Source organism: Physeter macrocephalus, chromosome 18, assembly GCF_002837175.3.
Source record: "Physeter macrocephalus isolate SW-GA chromosome 18, ASM283717v5, whole genome shotgun sequence".
NCBI lineage: Eukaryota > Metazoa > Chordata > Mammalia > Artiodactyla > Physeteridae > Physeter > Physeter macrocephalus.
Genome location: NC_041231.1, coordinates 79,499,403 through 79,527,187, shown reverse-complemented (window position 1 = coordinate 79,527,187; position 27,785 = coordinate 79,499,403). Strand labels below are relative to the sequence as shown.

The 27,785-nt window shown below is 44.1% G+C and overlaps 1 protein-coding gene across 4 annotated transcripts in view; it reads left to right on the top strand.

Annotated features, from left to right (window-relative positions):
* The window catches only part of PLA2G7 (phospholipase A2 group VII), a 49,006-nt gene that overhangs the window by 14,117 nt on the left and 7,104 nt on the right, over positions 1-27,785 (top strand). Inside the window, exons 2-12 of one of the 4 annotated variants that reach the window (XM_055079514.1) lie at positions 7,607-7,749; positions 13,363-13,484; positions 13,929-14,073; positions 15,636-15,729; positions 18,201-18,269; positions 18,818-18,944; positions 19,789-19,902; positions 21,057-21,148; positions 22,333-22,503; positions 23,529-23,610; positions 24,587-24,731. In XM_055079514.1, the coding sequence (XP_054935489.1) occupies positions 7,641-7,749; positions 13,363-13,484; positions 13,929-14,073; positions 15,636-15,729; positions 18,201-18,269; positions 18,818-18,944; positions 19,789-19,902; positions 21,057-21,148; positions 22,333-22,503; positions 23,529-23,589 (1,104 nt within the window). In that variant the 5' untranslated portion in view covers positions 7,607-7,640 and the 3' untranslated portion in view covers positions 23,590-23,610; positions 24,587-24,731. Of the gene's footprint in view, positions 1-7,606; positions 7,750-13,362; positions 13,485-13,928; positions 14,074-15,635; positions 15,730-18,200; positions 18,270-18,817; positions 18,945-19,788; positions 19,903-21,056; positions 21,149-22,332; positions 22,504-23,528; positions 23,722-24,586; positions 24,732-27,785 lie in introns of those variants that run through there. The other 3 variants (XM_055079513.1, XM_024122008.3, XM_024122010.3) reach the window with 3 other exon arrangements.

Genomic DNA, 27,785 nt, shown 5'->3' with positions numbered 1-27,785 from the left:
TACATTCCTTTTCATTGATTAGGAGATTTAGGTTCCAGACACGCAATCACCAGCTAGAGTGGATCCTTCTGATTGCAAACTCAGGCCCTTCCATTGCCCTGGGAAGCCCCGAGATCCCCTGTCCAGGATCCACATTCTTCACAGGAGCACAGATGCTCCTTACCTATAGGGCAGGCCTCACTGCAAACCTGATTGCCTGGTGATCGGGGCGCAAGGTCTTCTGGTCCCAACGAGACCACTAGTTTACTGTGTGGCTCCAGGCCAGTTGCTTCCCCTCTCTGGGCCTCAGTCTCTTTGTATGTAAAACATCGGGATTGGACTAGTTAGTGTCTCCTAGTTTGACCTGAACTAGAGTAGGTTATGTCTATCTTCAGCTAGACCACAAAACTGGGCACTCTTTGAAGCATGTTTTTCTCTTTTGTTTGTCATCCTGCACCTCACCCCCACCCCATACACACAACACACACACACACACACACACACACACACACACACACACACACACACGGGGACTCCCTTAATTGCCTAGCACAGTGCCTGGCTCATGGGTACTAATTTGAAATTTAATAACCACAAACCACTGATTCTTTCAGGAAGAAAACCTACCCCAAATTTTTAAACTGAAACTAAGCATACCTTTCTCCTAAAATTAGTGCTCTAAAGCAAAGTCTCAAATCCAACATTGTCCCTGAATTGGACCTAAAATATCTAAGCGTGTAGCTTCTTTCTGACAGGAAGCCAGCCTTTTAGATTCAGTCGCCCCAGGAAAGAGCTAGGGTTTTGTTTCTTTTTTTTTTTCTTTTTTCCTATTCAAGTGATGTATGTTCACTCTTGACAAATTAGAAAAAGAAAACTAAAATCACCTATAATCCTACCCCTTAAATGTAACCACTGAGGATATTCTGGCTTTATATTCATCCAGATTTTTTTTCTATTGGTGTATAAATGTACATATTTAAGGAAAAAGCAGAGCCTACTGTACTGATGGTTTTTTCTCACGTGCCTCAGAGGGCGGGGCTTGGTAGTCAAACCACTGAAACCTACCAGTCAATATGAGTCACCCAATCTGCAAGCCTCAGTGTGTTCTTGTTTGTTTGCTTTTTATTTTTTTAATTTTATTGAAATATAGCTGATTTACAATGTTGTGTTAATTCCTGATGTACATCAAAGTGATTCAGTTATATAGTCTTTCTCTTTCTCGTATTCTTTTCCATTATGGTTTATCACAGGATATTGAATATAGTTCCCTGTACTATACAGTAGGACCCTGTTGTTTATCCATCCTGTATATAATAGTTTGCATTTACTAATCCCAAACTTCCAATCCTTCCCTCTCCCACCCCCCTTGGTAACCACAAGTCTGTTCTCTATGTCTGTGAGTCTGTTTCTGTTTCAGAGATAAGTTCATTTGTGTCATATTTTAGATCCCACATATAAGTGATATCATATGGTTTTTGTCTTTCTCTTTCTGATTTACTTCGCTTAGTATGATAATCTCTAGGTCCATCCATGTTGCTGCAAATGCAAGCCTCAGTGTTTTAACTGTAAAATGGAGGTAATAACACCGGCCTAACTCTATTCTTTCTGTGAGGACTAGAGGTTACATAAAGTACCCAGCTAGACAGTGCTGGCACACAGTAGATGCTCAATAAAAGATAATTATTTATGCCTCATATCACCTTCTTTACTTTCTAAACCAAACCAGTGATGAAGATTTGGATTCAGAAGGTCTGAGTGGCAGTTGAAATATTGCTCTATCTTTAAGAGTTTCTGCCTAATATTAAAGCCAATCAAAACCAAAATCAACAAGTGCAGTTGCAGGAAAACCAACCCCGAGTCTCTTCTCAGATGCCTGGGACACGTTAATCAGGAGTGTTTGTGGATTCTTCCAGAAGCCATGCTTCATCAAGTCCCCTTCCTGGTCCAAGGAGTTCTCATCCAGCTTTTTAGAAAACATAAAACTGATACAAAATGAATATCAAAATCGTCTTTTTTATTACTTAGCTAGACTTTTGCCGTAGCATCAGTGATTCAGTCTCAAAAGGACTTCTCATCCAGAACTGCCTGTTTCACTGTTACACCTCCTGAGAAAGGACTGGCTTCTGCTTCCCCACAGTTAGAGAAAAATTTGTTTCAGAAAAGAACAGTTATCCCATTTTTATTTTCAATTCTGAGAAGAGGTAGCATTCCAAGAAAAGGACTGTTTGCTCTGAGGTTTCACCCCACCCCACCCTTAAGTATTGTTTATTAACCATCTCCTGCCTCAAACACAGATCTTACACTGAAAAACCATACTCTGAATCATCCAAGCCCTAACTGATAATAGAATGCAGGCTCACTCACTCTTGTTTGAAGCTTGGCAGCCAGAAGGTGCGGGGGGTAGCCAGAGTGGGTTACTGCCCAGGGGATCTGATTTGGAGGACATTAAAACTCCTCTTTTCTCCAAAACATTTCTCCCCATTAGCATATGAGTCTTTCCTTTAGAGTAGCTTTTGGGGGGCTTTGAGAAGATGCCTCCAGGAGAGAGGGCTGTTATTTAGAAGTTAATGAGGAAAGGCTCCGGAACACCCCAGTACTTATTAGCAGCTTGTTATGTTAGGGAGCTATCACCTTGAGAGAGGCCATGATGGTAAACCCCAGGGATGCCCTAGGTATTACCAGATCACTAATCATCCGAAGAGGGGAAGGAGAGCAGCTAACACGAAGTTCCTTAAGAAATGTAGGAGAAAAAAAAGAAAAAAGAAATGTAGGAGAAATGCTAATTATAGTGCTTAGGGGAAAGGCGAGTCCTTATGAAGCCCGAAGATCTGTTCGGCAGAACTACCTAGGAACAGAGGAGATGGTGCCCTCGGAGTCACTTCAGTCCACAAAGGAAAAGTCCTCCTGTTCCTATGTCAAGGACCTGATTGACACCTTAGTTTTTATTTAGTTAGCATTATTGAGCGACTGCTTACCTACAATGGGCAATGCACGATGCCAGGGATGCAAAATGAATATGCTAATGTTTGCATTTAGCCGCGTGCAAATATGCTGTTTGACATATATTTCTCATTTAACCCTAAGTAATATTATTATCATCCTCAGACCCATTTTACAGGCAAGAAAATGAGGCACAGAAGGTTTCCATAGTTTGTAGGTCACACCGAGGCTGGGATTCAGACCCAGGCAGTTGGGATGTAGGCATTAAAGCCCAAGAGGTCAAGCCCCGCCCACTTTGTGTACTGAGAACCTGGTGGCGGAGGGTCCGCGCGTGGGTTTCTGGGCCACCTGGTGGCCCAAACCAAAAAGAAGGCAGGATCCTTCATCCTCCTTCATCCTCCTTCAAGAAACATTTACGAGTGCTTGCTATATGCCGGGCTCTTTGTTAAGCAGCAATAATAAAAAGATTAATGCGACCAATCCCTGATCTGGAGGAGCTCGCAGGCAACCGGGGGAAGCAATTCTGCACATTGTACAACAGCCTTGCCGTAGAGGGTTGACAGTACCCGGATGCAGGCATGCATGGAATGTACCAAGCAAAGAGGACGCAGCTTTCTATGCCGCCGGTGCCACCGCCGCCTGACTGTACCCCGACTGGTGAGCTTCTGCTAGCTGAGCTGGGAAGTGCCTGCTCCTTTTGTACCCTGGAGAAGCCAGGCTCAGAGGACACCTCCCTTCCTGGCTGCAGGGAAACGTTGGTATTAGTTGGCCACTGCTTCGTGCGGTCAGCTGGGGACATCTCGGTATATCATTCCACCCCACAGCAGAGGAACAGGGAAAGACAAGGCATCTGAGGCACTGGGAAGGTGGCGAGAGAGGAGGAACCGTGTGTGGGTCCTTCTGTCATTCAACCCACAGGAGTAAAGGAAGAAGACCGCTGTCTAGTACCGCCCGTGCCAAACGCTCACTCTGTGACCCCAGGCAGGCTACCTAGCCTTACTGTGCGTCAGTGATCTTCGTCCCCGGAAGGGCGAATGGAGATGCTAAAATGGGCTTCTTTTCTTTTATGCCTGTTAGACATTTATTCCCACTACATCTTGTGAATAATCTCTTATAGTACTCATTATGACTGTTCGACAATCGCTTTCCCTGCTAGGGATTTTAAAGACAAAAATCACGTCTATTTTTGACATCTTTTAATCCCAAACATAGTGACTGACCCATAGTCACTCTTAAAATTGAGTAAATGGATTCGTGAACAAATGAATGAATGAGACAGCCAGTCATTAAATTATCTGGAGAATTATTACTCTGGGAATGAGGTCAGATAGCACATATATAGGGTGATGAAAAAAACTCAGCAAACAGTACTCTTACTGTTCCATTGCAGACATTTCCAAACACTGCCTCCTGGTACTGGCTATACTAGAGCCCATAGGGAGCTAACATATAGATGCCTGGACCTGCCTTCTGAAGATTCTGCATCAGGAAGTCTGCGATGGGTCTCAGGAGTCAGCGTGTTCAAGGGTTCCGCAAGAGCCTTGCAGCCTGCCTGAGGTCAGGCAGGGAAGTGGCACGGGCCATTTCACCCGGCCGTAACTCTGCCGGTTCCACTATAAGGACAAAAGGTGATGGCCCTGGCACTGGTCTGGTAAGAATCATGGGGAGGGCAGAGCACCCCAGTCCCACTTGGAGGGCTTGGGGAAGCCCTGCTAGCCATTGGCTGTCTCTCATTCTTCCTGAGGTTATAGACAGGGAAGATGTGATGAATAACCAAGTTGCTATGGACAAGTGAGCCTTCTTGGGGTTAGTGCAGGGTTCCTAAAAATCACTGTTGATTCCTTATGTGTTTCACTTTGTCTTCTCTTTTTCACCTCTTCATCCCTGGTGATCTTCCAAATGGGCTGAACGACACTCCCCTTATTCAGCCTGGGCTGTAAGCCCGAGGAGTGGTAGATACTTTCTGTGGCTGATGTTATTTGATGAAAAACCAAGTTGTGACATTGTAACAGAGGGGTAGCAGTGGAGGCTTGTGAGGATCCAGCCTGGCCTCAGTGCAACTTCTTCTGTTGCTTATTTGGGAAACTTAGCTATGTCTCGGGATTCATACACAGTACTCTGAAGTTTCCGAGGGTCTTGGCATGTTGCTCCAGTATCAATTAGGGCAAGAACAATGAGACGGAATCTCATCTCTTTGGAGAACAATTTCTAATTCTTTGTTACGTCAACTCTCAATCCAGCTCTGACCAGTTTAGCATCATTAAAATAACTGTTCTGTTCATTAACTTTAGAAGATTTTGGTTTTAGAGTGAACAGAATTTGACATTATATCAAGACACCATGTGGTGGGTAAAAGCAGGCACTCAGGCAATCTGGGCTTAAGCCCTTCCTCCAGCACTTGCTAGCTGTGTGATTAGAACAAGTCAGTTAAACTTTTCTGGCCTCAGTTTCCTCATCAATAGAATGGGGATAATTAAACTTCCCTGACAGATTGTTTTGGTGATGATTGAGTAAGGGGCCATGTGCCAGAAACTGTGCAAAATGCTTGGCACTTAGTAAGTGTTCAACTGTTAGCAATATTGTCATCTATTTAGTGAGCAAACTTTTTTTAGCAACTCCTAGGTGCCATTTTTAAATAAAAAGACAAATTATAGGGCTTTTGCTTAGTAAGTACCCATTGACTGAATGACTGCAGATCTGATGTTACTCAGAATCGGCCCTGTTGCACTGTCATAATGGAAAACAACTTAACCTGGAGATTTCAATGGGTTAACACAACAAAGATTTATTTCCTCTTCATAAAAGGCCATATAAACTGGCAGAGGCTCTTTTCTGTTCAGTGATGAGGGATCCAGACTACCTCCGTCTGGAGACACACATGTGGCTTCTAAGTTTGCTGAATGAAGGAAAGGAAGGAATGGAGAGACATACTGACTCATAAATGTCCTAGGCCACTTCCATTCCAATTCCCATTTATCGGAAATCAGTCCCATCTAGCTACCAGGGAGGCCAGGAAATTCAGGGGAGCACATAGCTACTCTGGAACGCTAATTTCTGTGCCACAGATCTACATCCTCCTGCAGAATAACCATGCCAGCTAGTTAGTACCCCGTTTGTATCAGTGGGACAAACACCCACATGGATCATTAAACACGGCTCAGTTTATGTGAGTAATCGATGTGTTAGAAACTACCAGGATTCAGAATTTATCCATGCAGCAGGCATTTATTGGTGCCTACTATGTGCCAGGCACTGTTGTAGGTCCTGGGAATACAGCAGGGAAAAAAAACAACAACAAAAACCCAGCCCCAATTCCCTATGCTCACAGAACTGACTTTCTGGAAGAGGAAGATAAACAATTAACCAGTAATCCAGAGAATCTTCCCTGGTGATAATATTATGGAGAAAAATAAAGCAGATGGGGGCAACAGGGCACATATTGGTGTATGTGTTGGGGGGTAGATTGTAATTTTAAACTGGTCAGGGAAAGCCTCACTGAGAAGGTAACATGGAAGCAAAAACCTAGGAGTGAGGGAGCCAGTTAATTGAGTATCAGGGCAAAGAGCCTTCCTGGAAGAGGAACACAGGTACAGATCCCAAGGTGGGACAAGGGGGGGGCCTGAAATGTTGGCTGGATGGCAAGGAAGACGTGAAGTTGCAGTGAGTGTGTGGGTGAGTGTGTGGGTGAGTGTGTGGGTGAGTGTGCAGGAGAGGCTGGGATGTCGGATCAGGAGTCTGTTGAGTACAGGCTGTAGAGCCTTATATGCTACTGTAAGGTCTATGGCTTCTGCTCTGTGTCATATGAAGCCATTTGGGGGCTTCGAGAAAGAGGAATGGCATGATAACTCTGGCTGCTATATTGGGAATTGACCCTAGGGTCCGGGGAGACCAGTTAGAGGTTATTGCAAAATTCAAGAGAGAGAGGGTGATGGCTTGGACCATTTCCATCACCCCAAAAAGTTGAGGGGAGAAATTTTCAAGGGGAAAAGTGATTCACAAATACAAGATAGTTTTTGCTGACAAGATGTTAGCAAAGGGCCTCCCTGTAATGTAAATTATTATTATCACAAGTCCGGTTTTATTCATCAGTTCTACGGACATTTATCCCACACAAGCTGCATGCCAGGACCCCTGTTAGGCACTTGGGACAGCAAGTAAGATCTGCCCCCTGCCTTTGGGAGGCTCTCGGTTGTAGCAGGGTTATAGAGATCCCCCAAAATATAACATCATCAGCACCAAAAACAAACCCAGCTGCTGCAACATGATTATTGTGCAAATCTGATGGAAACATTAGCCAAAACATATTGAGCGTTTACTATGTGCTAGACATGCCCTTGGATATGATTATGATTATGATATGTGATAAAATTATTATAGTTTGATGCTCTTCTTTCTAACCAAACTAGACTGCTACAAAGTTAGGGAACTAGTGGCCGAAAACCTAATATTATAACCTAAAAGTGTTATTTCTGGGCTCTGCAATTCAGCATGACCAAGAACTCTGACAGCCTAGTGCCTACCAAAAACCCATTCTAGAAAATGCATGTGCTGTTTTTTTCCCAAATGTCTTCTCCCTTTATAACACACGGAATAACGTTACTAGTCCCTTAATCTCACTGATAGGTTAGCCTATTTAAGTCCTCTTTATTGCATGTCTTTTTTTCCCTTTTAATCATCTGCCTTGAAGAAGGTTAAGCTGAAACGGCTGCTCAGCTTCCAAGATGTTGCCACCCAAACTGCGCGCGCTTTTCTGCCTCTGCACCTGCCTCACACTGGTTCATCCTTTTTACTGGCAAGACCTAAATCCTGTTGTCCATGTTGAATCATCAGGTAAGAGGTATATTTGTTCAAGGGCTTGAGCTACTGACCTGATGCCAGACTCGAAGTGGTCCCAGGGAAGTTGCACGTGTGGACTTCTAAGAAGATTCTGATGAAGATGAGATCCTCAGTTCTCCCGGGGGAGGGGGGAGGGCCTCACTCTTTCCTCTTCTTAATGAAACTAGAGAAGTGCCTTCTTCTTCAGCATCAGGACTGCAGGACAGCCTAGGATGAGGCCTTTTCAGACAAGCTGGAAACTCAGCTTGCAGTCACCGTAGGGAAGGTCCGCGCCGCCCCTTCTATACCTCATTGCCCTGACCCATGCCCTCTCGGTGCAGTAACACACGTCCCCTACAGTGCTTTCAGAGGCAACCCCAAACCTGCCCCCATGAAGGTGAAGAAAAGGCAGGTGTCTTGATCAACAGGTGTAGTCCTGGTTGATGGTGGAGCGTGTGAGAAGATGGCAATTTCGAGTTTGGGATCCAGAGGGGGACAGTCTTTTCTATCTAATGACAGGCAGAAGCAGGGACCAGTAGGCACTCGGAGCTCCAGATGAGAATGGATGTGCATCCCTTGCTCTTTTCTTACTTTGCAGGGTGGAGGGAAGGAGAAGAGGGGGAGGCTTAGTCAAGCCCAGGAGTGGCGGCCAGAATGGGACATCCATCTCTAGACAGGGACATCTACTGTCACCTAGAATAACCTTGATTGAAAAGCGATTCCTTCTGGAGCTTTGTGAATTCCTGCTAATCCCAGAGGGCTGGGAGGCATGAACTTCTCTATCTAGTCTCCTCAGGTCAGCAGCGTCAGTGGCCTCTGCAAGGTGCCATATTGTCTGTACCCACAGACCCATGCACCTGGGGAGATATGGTAGCCCTGGATCTAGCTGTGCAGTCTTGATGGGTGACTCCTTACTGGGACATTTACCAAAGATCTTTCATAACCAGTGCCTTACAAATCTGGCCCTGCTTCAGAGTTGGGGAAATGATTGCAACGGCAGAAAAGGGGCTAGATCTTCTATCTATGTTTGCATAGGAAATGGCATCATATCTCACAGGGCCATTCATGCAACAATACTTATCAGAGAACTGAGGTGTGCGCCACACACTGGTGACTAAGACAGAGGGTTTGTGCTCAAGCTCAAGGAGGTTAAATTAATTCTCAAGGTTAAATTAATTCTCCCATTACTTTATCTGTACATTGAAAACAGGTAACATCTTACATGACGAGCAAATTCTTACCTAGGAGACATTTACATCCTGGGCTTTTTATTGGTACAGAGTGGGAATTTTAAAACATGTTCTCTATTCCCTCATGTCTGAAAATCACTGGAAAGCTGTTACTGGACAGTCAGAAACTTGAGGACACTGCTTGATTCATCTTTGTCAACCCAGCCTGGAGCCCAATGCCCCATCCATTCGAAATACTCAAAAATGAATGCGTAAATATTTTTTTAAATTATTAGAAATAGTTTAGTCAATAAAAGATGAAAATAATAGATGATTAGTTGTATCATTCTTAATAAACGAATACATAGAAAATATGATCATGCAGCCAAAAATTTGTAAACATGGCTAGAGATATCCCATTTGCTAATGGAGGACATAAAGCCATATAAGAGAATGTAATTTTCCTAGCACGTGTACATTCCATCTCCAACCCCAGGAATGAACATCAGGACTATTTGATAAATGAACATCACCAAAAATGTATAATAAGATTAACAGCATACCGTAGGTTCTAATGCTCCTATTAAAATAGAGTTGCAGAAAAATAGGAAGTGACATTTCTAAGTTCTGAACCACAAAACTATATCATCTACAGAGTGGCCATTCAACCTGGCAGGTCTCTTCCCTGCCTCTTCCTTTGTGATGAGTGCTGATAGTTGGTTAGAGAATGGGAAATCTAGGACCATAACCAGATTAGCTGCGGGCTGGTGAACCTTTTCTTTCTTTTTCTTTCTTTCTTTTCTTTCTTTTCTTTCTTTCTCTTTCTTTCTTTCTTTCCTATTTTATTGACGTATAGTTGATTTACAATGTTGTGTTTAATTTCTGCTGTACAGCAAAGTGACTCAGTTATACATATATATATTTTTTCATATTCTTTTCCATTATGGTTTATCGCAGGATATTGAATACAGTTCCCTGTGCTGTACAGGGAGGACCTTGTTGTTTAGTGAACCTTTTCTGCAGCCGCCCTGGCACTCACCAGCCACAGGGCCCTGGAGGCCTACACTCAAACCTGGGTCAGCTCGAAGTTTCCTGAGACCTTTTCAGGGGTCAGTTGTCCTGGAATAAGCAGCCCTGTAGCCTCACCTGGACCTGGGCTCCTGAACGCTGGGTGAGGCTTTTTGGTGGAGCAGGTTTTAGAGGACCAGGCACTCCGAGGTTAGTGGAAAAAGTTTCCAGAGCCTTGGTAGAATTGACATATCACAAGAGGAAACTTGTGCAACTTGGAACATTCCCATGGCTCTAGAACTGAACTCCCAATTCCAGAGGTAGTGCCTCCAAGGCAGCTGTGGGTTCTCTGGGGCTCCTCACCAAACTGTGTGAGCCAGAGTCCCTAGGGCCACACCATGGTTGCCTGTGGGTGGCGGCACAGCAGAACCCAGGCTGCTCGTCACAGAAGGCCTACCCTACTGTCCTCTGGACTTGACGTCTCCCTGTTACATCATGAAGGACCGCTCAGCAGACAGTCTTAAATAGGAGAGATAAAGCCTTTTGTAATTCTAAATAGACCCTAAAATGTTAGCCTTACAGGCAAAGCTTTTTAAAGAAATGTTTCTGAGGAAACACCTTGGATTTCGAAGCTACCCAGAGAAAAGTGGTATGATCTAGTGTAGATCTGCTAAAACTCCTCCTCAGGTTTGAATTTGGGTAACCAGAGTTAGCTAACTCTAGGGGAAGTGGCAAATAACATCAGTTGTCTGCCTCTTCTGGGCTGCGATCTGGGCAAGCTACTTGACGTAGATGATCACTTTATCCTTACAGCTGTCCTGAGAGTTGGCCAAGTGATTTTATCTCTACTTTAGAAATGAGGATCAGAGAGAGGAATAAATTGCCTAGGGCAGAGCATCATAGCTTGTAAGATATACAGCTGGAATCCAAAATAGGATCACCTGGCTCCAACACAGGTGTCCGTTCATCTCGACCACTGCCTTCCTCGGAACTACCTCCTGCCATTTGACCATGAATTGCTGACCATGTGTCAGGCCAGGTAGTCTGGTATCTTAGCCTAGTGCTTCCTTACACTTTAATAGGCACATCTTTTCAGATTCAGTAGAACTGGGGTGAGGCCTAAGAGGCTTATCTCCAAGCTTCCACATGATGCTAAAGATGCTGGTCCATGGACCAACTTTGAGTAGCAAGGCCTCATGCGTTGAAAGGCTCATCGCTGGCAGGTGCTTCACACACTAACATGGAGAATGTCAATGGGCTTCTTCTCATGACCCCATACCTTTCTGAGAGATACCCTATGATATCAGGCACCATACCTAACATAGTTCCAAGTGTCTACGTGGCAGAGGCAGACTGTGAAAGGAAGCACAAAGGAATCTGTCCAGCAAAGCAATCACCTCTCACAGTCCAACAGAAGGAAATGAGCAGGCAAGCTGAATCTAGAAAACTGAATCTAGATACACTGATATATGGACTCACCATCCTGAAATTACATGTGGGCTTGATTGGGGGTTAGAAAGGGGAACAGGTGAAACTGCAGGTGTGTTAAAGGGTTTTGGCACCAGAGAGAGAAAATGTTTCAAGAGTGGGTGGGTCAAAGAATAGAGGCCATGGGCCTTCCCTGGTGGTGCAGTGGTTAAGAGTCCGCTTGCCAATGCAGGGGACACGGGTTCGAGCCCTGGTCCGGGAAGATCCCACATGCCGCGGAGCAACTAAGCCTGTGCACCACAACTACTGAGCCCGCGTGCCACAACCGCTGAAGCCTGTGCACCTAAAGCCCGTGTTCCGCAACAAGAGAAGCCACTGCCATGAGAAGCCCGCGCACCACAACAAAGAGTAGCCCCCGTTCGCCGCAACTAGAGAGAGCCCGCGCGCAGCAACGAAGACCCAATGCAGCCAAAAAATTAATTAATTAATTAATTTAAAAAAATATATATATATATATATATATGTGCCATAAAGCATTTAGCAGAAACAAAAGAGACCCAGTGACAGTGAAAAGCTTAGTTTAGCTCATTTTCACAGATATTTTTTGAGCACCGCTTATGTGCTAGACATAGTGTTAAAGATGTGAGGATACAAAGATATGGATGCAGCTCTTACAAAATAGCCTTAGGAGACAGAGTGTGCAGACACATAATTTTAATTTAATATGATAGGAAGAAAGATTAAAATATATACAGGGAATTGATTTGATACTGAGGATGAAACGATTAAGTCTGGGGTGGTGGTCAGGGAAGGCTTCAGAGAAGACCTGACATCTGATCAAGATGTTAAAGGTTGAATAGGAGTTTGCCATGGGGATTTCAAGCTCAGGGAACAGCATTTACTAAGGAGTAGATGCATGGAACAGCCCAGTGTGTCACTCAGCAGTGCTGGAGCACAGGGAGGGAAATAACAAGGGAAAAAGCAGAAGAAGAGGAGGAGCCAGTGGACCTCCACATCATGGAGGGTCTTTCTTACAGTGCCTGGGAACTTGGGATTTAACTTGTGCACCTGTGAACCTCTACGAGTTTCAACCCCCAAACACTGGAAAGATAAGCCACCCCACACTGGAAGCCATGTGTAGATTTAAATATAACCTACAAATTGCCTTCCAGAAAGATTCCAGTACATTCCCCCTTCAAGAAAAAATACCTGGTGATGATAGGAAAGCATTGAAGGATTTGAAGAATTGCCTGGTGAGATTCATGCTTTAAATCACTCCAGGAGTTATGTGAAAGATGCAGTTGAAGGAGTCAGGATCCAAGGTGAACAGTACACTTGGGAGAGTTGGCCACTGTCCAGTCAAGAGCAGTTAAGGTGTAACTGAGACAGTTGAGCTAGTGGGGTAAGGATACATTGGAGAGAGAATCCTAAGCTAAAAACAAATGTTAGAGATTGGAACTTGGTTGGATGTAGGGGATAGAGGAGAAAGAGTTAGGAGAGTAGCATGATTCCCAGGTTTCTGGCTTGGGATCCCCAAGCTAGGGAATTCTGGAGTTGCATGCTGTGTGGTTGGAAGATGAAGAGGGGGAGTTGGGAGATGGTCATTTTTAGTTTCATTCTGGACCATAGGCTTTGCTGTTCCAATAGGAGGGCTTCCAGTGGGAAGTCGTGAGCCCAAATCTAAAAGGTCGATAAAGTTCATGTTTAGGAAAAGCAGATTTGGGAAGTGGTCTCTAATATGCTCTGGATAGGAGTCGAAGGTAAGGGCAAGGCTGGAAGGATTAGGAGGTGCTGACCTCAGCATCTTAGGGAAAGGGCTATGTTGACCGCCATCTTTTTGCCCACACAGTACTTCGCCTACAGCAGGCCCTCAATAATTATTTGTGTATTTTACTAATTAGTAAAGAAATGGAGGCAGTAGTCACTTGATTGTGTAGTCACTTGATTCCCTTGGACTTTCTTTGTGTGATAAAGTCTGGGGTGTAATGGCTGACAAGTGAAACAATATTGACCTGTTTTCCAGCGTGGGTCAATAAACTACAGGCTCTGATGGCTGCTGCAAGGTTTGGCCAAACTAAAATCCCCAAAGGAAATGGATCTTATTCCGTCGGTTGTACAGACTTGATGTTTGATTACACGAATAAGGTAATGATTTGATTAACACCACTTATCCTTATATTCTAATATTGACTGTGGCTATGGCCCATGAGAAGGTTTTGAAACCTGACCTTGCCCTCCCTGAGAAAGACTCATTTTGCCATTTGTATGGTTTCCTGGGAAGCCTTTGGCTGTTTAATTCATTCCCCAATTCGTTGCTCTCATCGGATTAACTATAAACTCTTTTTTTCCCCTTCTTTGATGGCTGAAACCGGGCTGCTCATACTTTCTTTTCACCCAAAAAGCATACTGTTGTTCTATTTCTCTTCCTTTTGACTGCATTCATTCACCACGGCAACTTAAAAAGCTCTCTGGACCTCTTGTGCACACTAGAAGTATTTGGGTCCCCACTAATTAAATATGCAAAATAGCTGTTAGAACATGTTTAAGAAGCAACTTGACTAAAAGTCCATTAACTTCTTTCCTCTACAGGGCACCTTCTTGCGTTTGTATTATCCATCCCAAGATGACGATCACTCTGACACCATTTGGATCCCAAACAAAGAATATTTTTTTGGTCTTAGTAAATTTCTTGGAACACACTGGCTTATGGGCAAAATTTTGAGCTTATTCTTTGGTAAGATTTGTGTTGATTCTGCTTTTAGGCTCTAGAATATAAGAAAAGCTTGAAAATAGCAGGAGTTTCAGGCAGTTAAAGACCAAAGTAGATTGTCTCCAGTCCAGACATCTCCTAAGATGACAAAGTATTTCTTAAAAGGCTAGGTAACTATCAGAGAATCAAGGGTTCTCATTTTGTCTATTCTTAATATGATGGGGTGCGTGGAGGGAGTGAAGGTATCAGACTTTCAGACTGGCTCTAACATCTCTCTATGGCTGGCCTGATTTTTGCTTCTTACATATTCTTGGAGGCAATCATGTGGTCACAGCAGCGGGGCTGATGTGACCACTACCTTCTATGCTCTGCGCTAAAGTGCTTTCTACAGTTGGGCAAAGAGAGAAAGAAAATGGAAGCCTCCATAACTCTCCAGATCCTAAACAAAGGAGTGAAAGCTAATTTCTTACATGTCATAAATGAGGAAACTACTCTCATTCCCATCACCAACCCCCAGGCGGCCAGCCTCTCTCACTAAGACAATCCGATGTGCATTCATCACTTAATGTGTCTATATTTCACTAACATTGAGTTGTCCTTCCTTATCTGTTTGACCAGACACTACTGTTGGGCTGATGTTAACCATGTCTTCAAATTTCCCCCTCAAAACTACCTACAACTTTTGGCATTCATTTTAAACATCTCATTGGAGTTTTCCTAAGAATCAATTTATAAGAGAAATGATGAAAATATTATCACTGTGCATCTTTATGGTGCTGAATAACTTATAAGTCACTTCCATAGCAATCATCACATTCAGTCTTCATGACCACATCTCCATCGTATTGATGAGAAAGTGAAACACAAATAGTTGATGATAATGATGACAATAACAAGTGAGAAATGAAGGAAGAAGAGACAACACCTTCCATTTTTTTGAGCCCTTTACTATGTGACTGGATAGGTGTGCTTTACATTTTCCTACTTAAATATGACTCTGACAAAACCCCCATGAGATAGATATCATTTCCCTCATTTTATAGAAGAGGAGTCTGAGGCTCAGAGAGTTCTCTTGACTTGCCCAAGGTCAGTAGCTAGTAAGTGGCAGAGCTTCATCCAAAGCCACATCTAAGCGTGCAGTCAAAGGTCTCTCCACCTTTCTCTTGATTTTGATCAAGTTAGAATGAGATGAGTCTCCGATCTGAAGATTCTGGATCTCAGTGTAATATTCCTGAGGTTTACTGGTAGTTTAGTTTCAGAACATTCCCTCTGAAGTTTTGCCCAAACCTGGGATTAATCATAAGGAACAGCCTTCCCGAATACACCTCTAAGTAGGAAAATGTCTCACCTCAAGTTCAGAGCTGGCAGTGAGAACTGATAGTTAATGATCCTATGGTCCTAGGAAAAACACACAGTTCAGGCCCTTGGTTGGTGGTATCTAGTAGGAGACTTTTTTAATGAATTTACTATTAATGCATAAAAACATAAATTCCATGGTCAGAATTTCATACTAAGGAGATATGTTAAATTAACTAGCAACACTCAAGTAGAGAAAACACTAATTACACTCTCCCACTGCTGTCTAGGTTCAATGACAACTCCGGCAGCCTGGAATTCCCCTCTGAGGACTGGGGAAAAATATCCACTCATTATTTTTTCTCATGGTCTTGGAGCATTCAGGTAAAGTTTCAGAGGTTGAACGACTTTAGCCTCTAGGGACAAATGACTGAATGCAGTTTTCCCCCAGAAGAAGGACAGGCAGATTTTGGAGTGTCAGGCTGTCCCCTGTCCTGGAGGACTTGGCGTTCCTCAGGGATCTGTTGATCGGTCCTATAGCCCTGTTTTTTCCTGCCTCCAGCCCACGGAGACCAGCTTCACAACAGAGGAGACAGGCTGTCGCATTTGGGGTCGTTGTCCTTCTATATTATAGTATTTACACACTCTCAAAATCATTCATTGTATTAGTTCAGGTCCTCCGAGAAACGGCCGCCACGATTAGATTCGCGGTGAAAGACATGCATTTACAAAATGCCCATGAAGGATAGAAGGGAAGGGGCAGAAGCAGAAAAGATGGGGAGAGCTTTCAGATCATGATGCAGGCTGGACACCTGGGAAGGAGACGGGAGACGGAAGGACTGGATATGGAGCATCTCGAGACTGTGGCACTATTCTAAGAAAGATTGGGCCAGGCCGATGGAGGGCGTGCTTGACCAAGAACCGCTGCTCAGAGGAAAGGACCCGCGTTAAACCCACACCGTGTCCAGTCACTGGGACCAACCCACAGGAAGCCTAGCTTTCACTCGGATCCACAGGGGCAGGAGCTGGGAGGGGTCTTTAGTCGACTGTGATCTCTGTGCCATGACGCGTGGAACATTTTCATGGCCACCACACGCCCTCCACTTTCTTCCTACATCTTCTCAACTGCCTCCCCGTCTTCCACCTCAGGGGATTGGAAGACGTTGAGAAGAGTGGCTCTTAGCTGGTAAGAAGTTGTGTAGCATCTGCAAGAAGAAATCATCGTAGTCCAGCTAGTTACTTGATTCCTTCTGGACCAGTGGCTGGCATCTCAGAATCTGAGGGCCAGCTCCAGCCTGCTGCCCGCTTCTGTATATGAGGTTTTATTGCATCTCAGTCACACTCATTCATTTTCCCCATTGTCTCTGCCACGTTTGTGCTACAACAGCAGAGCTGAGTAGTTGTGACAAATAGTGTAGGGCCCACAGAGCTGGAAGCAATTACTCTCTGGCTTTTTATAGAATAGGTTTTGCTGATCCCTGTACTAGATGATCTTCCCTTCCTGAGTTGGTCCTGCATTGTCAGGAGTAGAAGACATGGTGCCTACCTCCCTTTTGTTACTTATGGCCATTTCCTATTGACTACATGATAGGAGAAAAGATTGCGCAGAGCAAAGATGTGGAAGGGATTCTGAATGTAGCTGCTAATTAGCATATGATTCTTTAAGCATCTCACCCTGTCCAGTCATTTACATAACAGCTAACGTGTGTTCGGTATTTCCCCTGTTGCAGACACGGTTACAAGCACTGAAACTGTGTAACTTACTTACTCCTTACGGTAACCCGACCAGGTACCATAACCTTATAACATCACCCTTCTACAGATAAAGCACTAAGGCAGAGAAAAGATAAGTGACTTCTCCAAGGTAGAGAGCTAATAAGTGAGGGAACCAGGATACAATCACCTGCAGTGGTCAGAGTGTAGGTCCTGTTCTCTTAAGCAGCACATTGTACTGCCTTCCTGCACTATGTATTATCTTATCAAAACCTTATCACTATTCTAAAGCAAAGGCTTTATTATCTATCCCCATTTTACAGATGAGGACAGAAATGCAGTAATCTAATTACCTAAAGTCATATAGCTGGTAAGTGGCAGACCCAAGATTAAAACCCAGAACTCTCAGTTTGGGATTGACATGTACACACTGCTCTATTTAAAATGGGTAACCAACAAATACCTACTGTATAGCACAGGGAACTCTGCTCAATATTATGAAACAGGCTAAATAGGAAAAGTATTTGAAAAAGAATAGATACATGAATATGTATAACTGAACCACCTTGCTGTACACCTGAAACTCTCACAACATTGTTAATCAACTATACTCCAATATAAAATAAAAAGTTAAAAAAAAAAAAAAACCCAGGGCTTCCCTGGTGGCGCAGTGGTTGAGAGTCCGCCTGCCGATGCAAGGGACACGGGTTCGTGGAGAGGCCACAACAGTGAGAGGCCCGCGTACCGCAAAAAAACAAAAAACAAAAGAAACACCAGAATTCTCAAAGGCAATATTTATAATCACTGCACCAGTGTTTCTCAACCTTGGTACCACTGATGCTTTGGACTGGATAAGTTCTTGTGGAATGTAGTCCTGTGCATCATAGGATGGTTTTAGCAGCATCCCTCTATTCACTAGATGCCAGTAACACCCTCCCCCTACTCATGATAATGAAAACCCCTCCAGACGTTGTCAAATATCCCCTGAGGGGTAAAATCAGCCTCCTTTGAGAACCACAGCTCTCTGCTTTACCCCAGGGCACTACTGCAGGGGTATAATTACCTCCATATTCCTAGGTTTATTTGTGGACCCCTTGTAATCATGACTGGTAGTTGAATGCTTCCCTCTTTTTGTTTTGAAGGACAATTTATTCTGCTGTTGGTAATGACCTGGCATCTCACGGGTTTATAGTTGCTGCCATAGAACACAGGTACGTCATCTGGTATGTGGCTGAGCTCTACCTTTCATAAAGGTTTATGAAAAGTGCTGATAGAATTGTCAACTATGGTTACATGATGAGCAAGAAAGGAGACTGAGTTAGATTGTCAAGTATATAAAAAAATAGCTAACACTTCTAGAATATTTATTGAGTACCGTGTTCACAGACCATCTCATTTAATCTTCATAACAATCCTTTAAGATGGTTATCATTACCACTGTTTCAAGGAGGCAGAGAATGAAGCTGAGGAAGGGTAAGTAATTTGCCCCAAACCACACAGCTAGCAAGTGACAGCACTGGGATTTAATTCCAGGAGAGAGTTTTCAACACCGCAGCCTCCCAGAATTGTGAAGATGGAATGGGTTGTTTACAGGCAACCATGTCTTTTTCTTAGAACTCCCTTGGGGGCTTCTTTGATTTAAAAAAATGTAGAGTGCAAGAAAGGGAGTCAGAAAGAGTCAAGGATGGGGATGAGGAACACAGGTGAGATGAAGGAGAGAAAGAGCAACCGTAAGTAATTGATTCTGTTTGTATTACAGAGATGGCTCTGCATCTGCGACTTACTATTTCAAGGACCAGTCTGCTGCAGAAATAGGAAACAAGACTTGGCTTTATCTTAGAACCCTAAAACGAGGGGAGGAGGAGTTTCCTCTACGAAATGAGCAGGTATGTTGCAAGAAGAAGAGAGGTGGCATGGCGACCAAAAAGCATAGGCAAAATGATGAGACATTTGTTCGTTTAATTTTACATATGGCAGACCGTGCTCCTAGATCTCCTTACTTCCCATCCCCAAAAGATCTGTCAGAGGATTCTCTGAGTAATCAGATTCCCTTAATGAAATATCTGGATCATAGTAAAAAAAAGACCAACATAAAAATCCTAGGAGATGACAGTGAATATTCAGAATCCTTTTGTATTAGAACTAAAGACTACTTTTCACAGAGGTGGTATAGAACAGCATTAAGAGTCCAGGCCTTAGAATGCAACTTTCTATGTTTGAATCCTGGCACCGTCACTTTGCAGTGGAGTGATCTTGGACAAGTTACTTATTCTTTTTGTTTTGCTTCCATGTTTTACCTGTTACGAAATAATGAATATTAACAGTATCTTTCACATGGGGCTTTGAGGAAGATCAAGTGAAATAAAGCACATTGCTTTCCACCTCTGTGCCAGGTTTTATAGTGGGTGCTTTTTATATATGTTATTGCATTTAATCCCACCCACATTTCACTGAGGCATTATTATACAATAAATGGAAGTTCAGAGAGGTTAAGTAAATCATCTGAGGTCACACAGTGGGTAAGCAACAGAGTCAGGATTTGGACCAAGCAATAACTACCTGTAAAGCTGGTGCCTGGGTCATCATGCTAGGTTGTGTTCTAAGCACTAATCTCAAAGTCATTTCCGGTTTATAAGCAACCACGTATTTTTTCCACCTGCCCCCTCTACACAAGCTTTAAGTGTTACAACTTTTTACTTTGCCATTTCCTTCTTCTAATCATCATATTAGGTACTGCAACGAGCAAAGGAGTGTTCTCAAGCTCTCAGTTTGATTCTGGACATTGATCGCGGGAGACCAGAGAAGAATCTATTAGATTTAGAATTTGATGTGGAACAGATGAAGGTGAGCTAAAAAAAAAGCCATTTTCCCCTGGCCTAGACTTCTTTATTGCTCTCATTTTTGTCTGCTTTACTGCTGTAATACAAGATACAATATGATAAAGGGCTGCAAAAAAAAAAAAAAAGTACCTGCAAAATATTCCAACAGTGAGGAACACATTAGGTTGAACTACATATGAAATTGCCACCAGCCAGCTTTGATCTACAAAAATGGCAATTTCATATGTTTCAACTTAATACAATACAGTGGAAGTATTGTAATTTCTTGGGCAGTTCCTGCATGTTTTTGAGCTTGATCTTGAAACGCTGGTGAAAAGTTTTAGACAAAATATTGGGGTGGGGTGGAAGGATATCAGAGTGGACCGCGTGAATGAAGACTCAAACGTGTGTGTACGGGGGTGGAGTGCAGGGAAGGAGAGGGCACTAAGATGATGGTATGTCCTCCAGACACAGTGAAGCGTTTGTGTCCCTCGGCTAGCCACTCTCCTGTCTCCATACCTTTGGACGTGTTGTCCCCTTGGTCTGACACCCCGTCTTCCTGACTCAGTCCTGCTTAATCGTCAACTCAAGTCGGGTATGACCTCGGCCATGAAGCTTTCTTGGGCCTCACTGCCCACCCTGGACCGGGCTAGCTGTCTACCATATGTGCTCCATGGTACGACCCTACTGCATCTGCATCATGTATCTGTAGCTCCTTCGCTAATAGACTGGGAGCTCATGGAAAATGAACTATAATGCCTGGCACAGAGCAGGTGCTCAATCAATACTCAGGGAATGAACAAACTAATAAGGATGGAGGGGGAAGGGGGAGAAATCAGCAACGATGTTGACGTTTAAGTGTGGGTGAAGAGGAAGGCCATGAAGTTTACCTCTGAACTCTTAGAAATGTTCAACAACTATGTGTGTGTCTTTGTGTATATATAGGTAAGCATGTATGTATATGTACATATATGTGTATATGTTTAAATATGTGTATGTGGGTGTGTGGGTGTGTGGGTGCACGTGAACGTAGGTATGTGTATATACAGTTCTTTTCTAAGAAACCAAGGTACTTAACCATGCCTGTGAAAAAATAAATTTATAGTTCACAAAATCACTGCCTAGCCTCCAAACAACCTGCAAGATACAGATGAATTTGTATCATGCTTTTTCACATAGGACTCTATCGATAGGGATAAAATAGCAGTTATTGGACATTCTTTTGGTGGAGCCACAGTTATTCAGAGTCTTAGTGAAGACCAGAGATTCAGGTAAGAGAATGAGTCTCAGTTTTTGGAAGCGGGGGGAGTGATAACACATGTGAGATAGAATTGATCAAATTCTTAGTGAGGAAGAGATCCTTTGGAATTCACAGGTTTGTTCTTTTGCCTCCATAAAGTCCTCCATATGAATTTTCCTAAACAGAAACCATCTACTTCTCTTGCTATTGAAAACTCTTCCCATCTCTCAATATTTTTCCTCATTATTATTTATCTGCTCAAGGGCTTATTATTTTCATTTGGAAGTTTAGCTTTATATATACGTATTATCTGTGACGTAATGATTGTAATAATAATATTGTCATCTTATACTATTTTCTAGACTTCCCCAATAGGTAGGGCATTTTTTAATTAATTTTTTTCATCTTTAAGATGAAGTGTGGGCTAAAATTACGTAGTTATGTGGGTGGAAGTCAGGCCCCCAGTCTTCTAACTTGAAGAAATATTTTCTTTCTTGAACCATTTTATCCCAGATGGATGAGATCATGTAGAAACAACCATGTAGAAAGAGGGTAGGATCATTTGTGAAACTTCATCTCACATTTCTTACAATCTGTTTCAACATAAGGGGATTCTCTTCTTTCCTCCATTTAGCACATAAAAGAGAGTGTCCAAAAGGCTAAGAAACATAGGATAACTTACTTTGAAAAAGAAAATTAATTACAATTCATTTTCAAATGATATACTCCATAGGCTTTTCTTCAACACTCAGACACTCTTCCAGGTGAAGCATCTCTAAATATAAAGGAACGGGTCTAACTGCTACTCTGAAAGAGGTATAATGAGTACACGACAGTGTCCAGAAGGACTAGAAACACAGGGGCAATAGTGCATGTACTGTATTTTTTCAGATACCCCCCAAATTTGAAGAATTACAGTACTTATAATATTTTAAAATTTATCTTGAAAGATAACAAAAAATGAATAATTTTTTTAAAATATTATGTCTTTCTAAAGGTTGCAGTTCTTAAATGCCTCCTAAAGAAAATGATTGTATAATTACAAGTTTGCTACCTTATAAAGCTAATCATATCCCTTTCCCACAGTGAAGTATAATACCTCTTCAGCTCAGTGAGATAACCCATAATGATCTGGTGCGTTGTGTGTCTCTGAATCCTTGCATTATTAGAAATTCCTGTATCTGGGCCAGTGTGTAACCAGACTTCTTTGATCAGGTGCGGTATCGCCCTGGATGCATGGATGTTTCCAGTGGGTGATGAAGTATATTCCAGAATTCCTCAGCCCCTCTTTTTTATCAACTCAGAACGATTCCAATATCCTTCTAATATTATAAAAATGAAAAAATGCTACTTACCTGATAGAGAAAGAAAAATGATTACAATCAGGTAAGTATCAGTAAGTGACGTATTACATCATCTGAAACAGAAACTCGAAACTTGGATAAACAAGTAACAGATATCATTTGGTTGCTACTCTAGAATTATTCAATTTGTTGTTTAGACTTGGAATAAGGGAGAATATTAGATAATCTCAGTTTCCAAGTGCATTGAGACTTACTCTTTTTAAAATGCAAATTTTTGAGTAGTGTTAATATACTATTAACTATGTTAATATGCAATACAGCACGTGCTGATACTTAAAGTTTGCATCAGGATACATGCTACTTTTATCTAAATATAAGAGCAAGCCTATACATTTTTAGGGCTGGGATAGGGGGAAGTATTCCATCAGTAAGCTAGGCTAAGAACTCTTTAGAAAAAAAGTAAGATCATCTGTTGAGAACTGCAGTGTGTTTATCTGTTTGGTAAGTAGATGAATTTATAAATTCTCAAAAGCTATAATAGAGTCCCTTCAAGGGTCAGCAACATGCTTATATCGTGGATATGAAAAAGAACTCCCAATAGCGTTTTGAACTCACAATGAGATGTTACAAAGCAAAGACTGAGCTCCTTCCTCTTCTATCTGAAACCTGATTTACTTAGAAGGGCACAGAAGAGGTGGCAAGAAGGAAACACACACAGTAAAGGCAGTAAACACTCCCAGGACAGAGAATGGAGTACTCTTTTCCAATTAAGGTGGTCAGAAAAGGCTGCTTAGAAGAAATGGGGGTAGAATTGGGTCTTGAAGGATCAAGAGACATTATTATTATTTTTTTTAAAGATTTAATTTTATTTTTTTTGGTTGTGTTGGGTCTTTGTTGCTGCGCGTGGGCTTTCTCTAGTCGCGGTTAGCAGGGGCTACTCTTCGTTGCGGTGCGTGCACGGGCTTCTCATTGTGGTGGCTTCTCTTGTTGTGGAGCATGGGCTCTAGGCGCGCGGGCTCAGTAGTTGTGGTGCACGGGCTTAGTTGCTCCACGGCATGTGGGATCTTCCTGGACCAGGGATTGAACCCATGTCCCCTGTGTTGGCAGGCGGATTCTCATCCACTGTGCCACCAGGGAAGTCTCTCAAGAAACTTTAGATAGATGGTGAGGAAGGATCTAGATATTTAAGGTAAGGATGTCAACTTAGCTTATCGGTATGTGGAAGTCTATTTAATGCTAAAGCAGAAATATTACAGAACACCCTACCTTCCTTATTGGCTATCACTCTCTGTTTTTTCCCTTCTCTGCTAGAAAGAAGAGCTTGTACTTAATATTCCCTGTCCTTACATCCATTTACTCTGACTTCTGCAGTCTGTCTTCCTGAACCGCCACCAGTGAGCTGAAAATGGCCCCACTGAGGACACAGGAGTTTCAGTCGCCTATTGGCAGCCTCAGCCTCTCTCTCTGCATCCCCCCCCCCAACTGTTGACTACCCCCATTTCTCCTCCATTGGGTACACTAACCCCACTCTCTCCTGCTTCTCACATCCTGTAGATGGATTCCTCCCTTTCTCCCCCACCCTCTCCTCCTCTCAGGCCATCTCTCCACTGTTGGTGGCATCCGGGGTTCTGCTCTCAGCTCTGCCGTGACCCTGCCTCTATTTACCTTCTTTATACTTTTGACTCTCAAGTTTGGATTGGGATGTGGGGAAGAGTGAGCAGAGTCTGGGCCTCGGTTTTGCGTGGAGATACCTAAAAGAATGGTGGTTTGCTTATAAGCAGCAAAGTGAAGAGGAAAAATGGCATTGGGTGGGACTGGAAAGGTGTGTTTTAGCCTTGGGTAAAGATGTCTGGCCACAAATTAGAAAAGTATAGAATTTGTATATTATTAATGAAATCTATGGAGGAGATGAGACCACAAAGTGAGAAAAGAATTGGTCTAATAGAATCTTGAGGATTTAGGGGAAGAGCCAGTGAAGAACAGAGTAGTTCGGGCAAGGAGGGAAGATGCGATGTCAAGGGAAAAAAGAGGAAAAAAAATGCAAGAAAATCAAGTGTCACATGTCCCAGAGGTAGTAGAAAATGTGCGCTAAAAAATGGCCGTTCTGGGGAGGAGCTTCAAGATGGCAGAGGAGTAAGACGCGGAGATCACCTTCCTCCCCACAGATACATCAGAAATACATCTCCATGTGGAGCAACTCCTACAGAACACCTACTGAACACTGGCAGAAGACCTCAGACCTCCCAAAAGGCAAGAAACTCCCCACGTAGCTGGGTAGGGCAAAAGAAAAAACAAAGACAAAAGAATAGGGGGCTTCCCTGGTGGTGCAGCCTGTGCTCCGCGACGGGAGAGGCCACAACAGTGAGAGGCCCGCGACCTGCACCAGTGGGAGGGAGCTATGAAGGAGGAAAGGTTTCCACACGCTAGGAAGCCCCTTCGCGGGCGGAGACTGTGGGTGGTGGAGTGGGGAGGCTTCGGAGCCACAGAGGAGAGCGCAGCCACAGGCCGCGGAGGGCAAAGCGGAGAGATTCCCGCAGAGGATCGGCACTCACCAGCCCGAGAGGCTCGTCTGCTCACCCACCGGGGTGGGCGGTGGCTGGGAGCTGAGGCTCGGGCTTCGGAGGTCGGATCCCAGGGAGAGGACTGGGGTTGGCGGTGTGAACACAGCCTGAAGGGGTTAGTGTGCCACAGCTAGCCGGGAGGGAGTCCGGGAAAAAGTCTGGAGCTGCCGAAGAGGCAAGAGACCATTGTTGCGGGATATGCGAGGAGAGGGGATGCAGAGCGCCACCTAAACGAGTTCCAGAGATGGACGCGAGCCGCGGCTATCACCGTGGAGAGCAGGGACGGGCATGAGACGCTAAGGCCGCTGCTGCTGCCACCAAGAAGCCTGTGTGCGAGGACAGATCACCCTCCACACCTCCCCTCCCGGGAGCCTGTGCAGCCCGCCACTGCCAGGGTCCCGGGATCCAGGGACAACTTCCCCGGGAGAACGCACAGTGCACCTCAGGCTGGTGCAGTGTCACGCTGGCCTCTGCCGCCGCAGGCTCACCCCGCATCCGTACCCCTCCCTCCCCCCGGCCTGAGTGAGCCAGAGCCCCCTAATCACCCGCTCCTTTAACCCCGTCCTATCTGAGCGAAGAGCAGACGCCCTCTGGCGACCTACGCGCAGAGGCAGGGCCAAGTCCAAAGCTGAACCCCAGGAGCTGTGTGAACAAAGAAGAGAAAGGAAAATCTCTCCCAGCAGCCTCAGGAGCAGCGGATTAAATCTCCACAATCAACTTGATGTACCCTGCGTCGGTGGAAAACCTGAATAGACAACGAATCATCCCAAATTGAGGAGGTGGACTTTGGGAGCAATGATATATATATTTTTTTCCCTTTTTCTTTTTTTGTGAGTGTGTATGTGTATGCTTCTGTGTGTGGTTTTGTCAGTATAGTTTGCTTTTACCATTTGTCCTAGGGTTCTGTCCTTTTTTTTTTTCTTTAGTATAATTTTTAGCGCTTGTTATCATTGGTGGATTAGTTTTTTAGTTTGGTTGCTCTCTTCTTTCTTTCTTTTTTTTTTAATTACTTAAAAAACTTTTAATAACTATTTTTTATTTTCATAACTTTATTTTATCTTCGTCTTTCTTTTTTTTTCTCCCTTTTATTCTGAGCCGTGTGGATGACAGGCTCTTGGTGCTCCAGCAAGGTGTCAGGGCTGTGCCTCTGAGGTGGGAGAGCCAAGTGCAGGACATTGGTCCCCCAGAGACCTGCCAGTTCCACGTAATATCAAACAGTGAAAATCTCCCAGAGATCTAAATCTCAACACCAAGACCCAGCTCCACTCAATGACCAGCAAGCTCCAGTGCTGGACACCCTATGCCAAACAACTAGCAAGACAGGAACACAGCCCCACCCATTAGCACAGAGGCTGCCTAAAATCATAATAAGGCCACAGACACCCCAAAACACACCACCAGACATGGACCTGCCCACCAGAAAGACAAGATCCATCCTCATCCACCAGAAAACAGGCACTAGTCCCCTCCACCAGGAAGCCTACACAACCCACGGAACCAGCCTTAGCCACTGGGTGTGAACACAGCCTGAAGGGGTTAGTGTGCCACAGCTAGCCGGGAGGGAGTCCGGGAAAAAGTCTGGAGCTGCCGAAGAGGCAAGAGACCATTGTTGCGGGATATGCGAGGAGAGGGGATGCAGAGCGCCACCTAAACGAGTTCCAGAGATGGACGCGAGCCGCGGCTATCACCGTGGAGAGCAGGGACGGGCATGAGACGCTAAGGCCGCTGCTGCTGCCACCAAGAAGCCTGTGTGCGAGGACAGATCACCCTCCACACCTCCCCTCCCGGGAGCCTGTGCAGCCCGCCACTGCCAGGGTCCCGGGATCCAGGGACAACTTCCCCGGGAGAACGCACAGTGCACCTCAGGCTGGTGCAGTGTCACGCTGGCCTCTGCCGCCGCAGGCTCACCCCGCATCCGTACCCCTCCCTCCCCCCGGCCTGAGTGAGCCAGAGCCCCCTAATCACCCGCTCCTTTAACCCCGTCCTATCTGAGCGAAGAGCAGACGCCCTCTGGCGACCTACGCGCAGAGGCAGGGCCAAGTCCAAAGCTGAACCCCAGGAGCTGTGTGAACAAAGAAGAGAAAGGAAAATCTCTCCCAGCAGCCTCAGGAGCAGCGGATTAAATCTCCACAATCAACTTGATGTACCCTGCGTCGGTGGAAAACCTGAATAGACAACGAATCATCCCAAATTGAGGAGGTGGACTTTGGGAGCAATGATATATATATTTTTTTCCCTTTTTCTTTTTTTGTGAGTGTGTATGTGTATGCTTCTGTGTGTGGTTTTGTCAGTATAGTTTGCTTTTACCATTTGTCCTAGGGTTCTGTCCTTTTTTTTTTTCTTTAGTATAATTTTTAGCGCTTGTTATCATTGGTGGATTAGTTTTTTAGTTTGGTTGCTCTCTTCTTTCTTTCTTTTTTTTTTAATTACTTAAAAAACTTTTAATAACTATTTTTTATTTTCATAACTTTATTTTATCTTCGTCTTTCTTTTTTTTTCTCCCTTTTATTCTGAGCCGTGTGGATGACAGGCTCTTGGTGCTCCAGCAAGGTGTCAGGGCTGTGCCTCTGAGGTGGGAGAGCCAAGTGCAGGACATTGGTCCCCCAGAGACCTGCCAGTTCCACGTAATATCAAACAGTGAAAATCTCCCAGAGATCTAAATCTCAACACCAAGACCCAGCTCCACTCAATGACCAGCAAGCTCCAGTGCTGGACACCCTATGCCAAACAACTAGCAAGACAGGAACACAGCCCCACCCATTAGCACAGAGGCTGCCTAAAATCATAATAAGGCCACAGACAC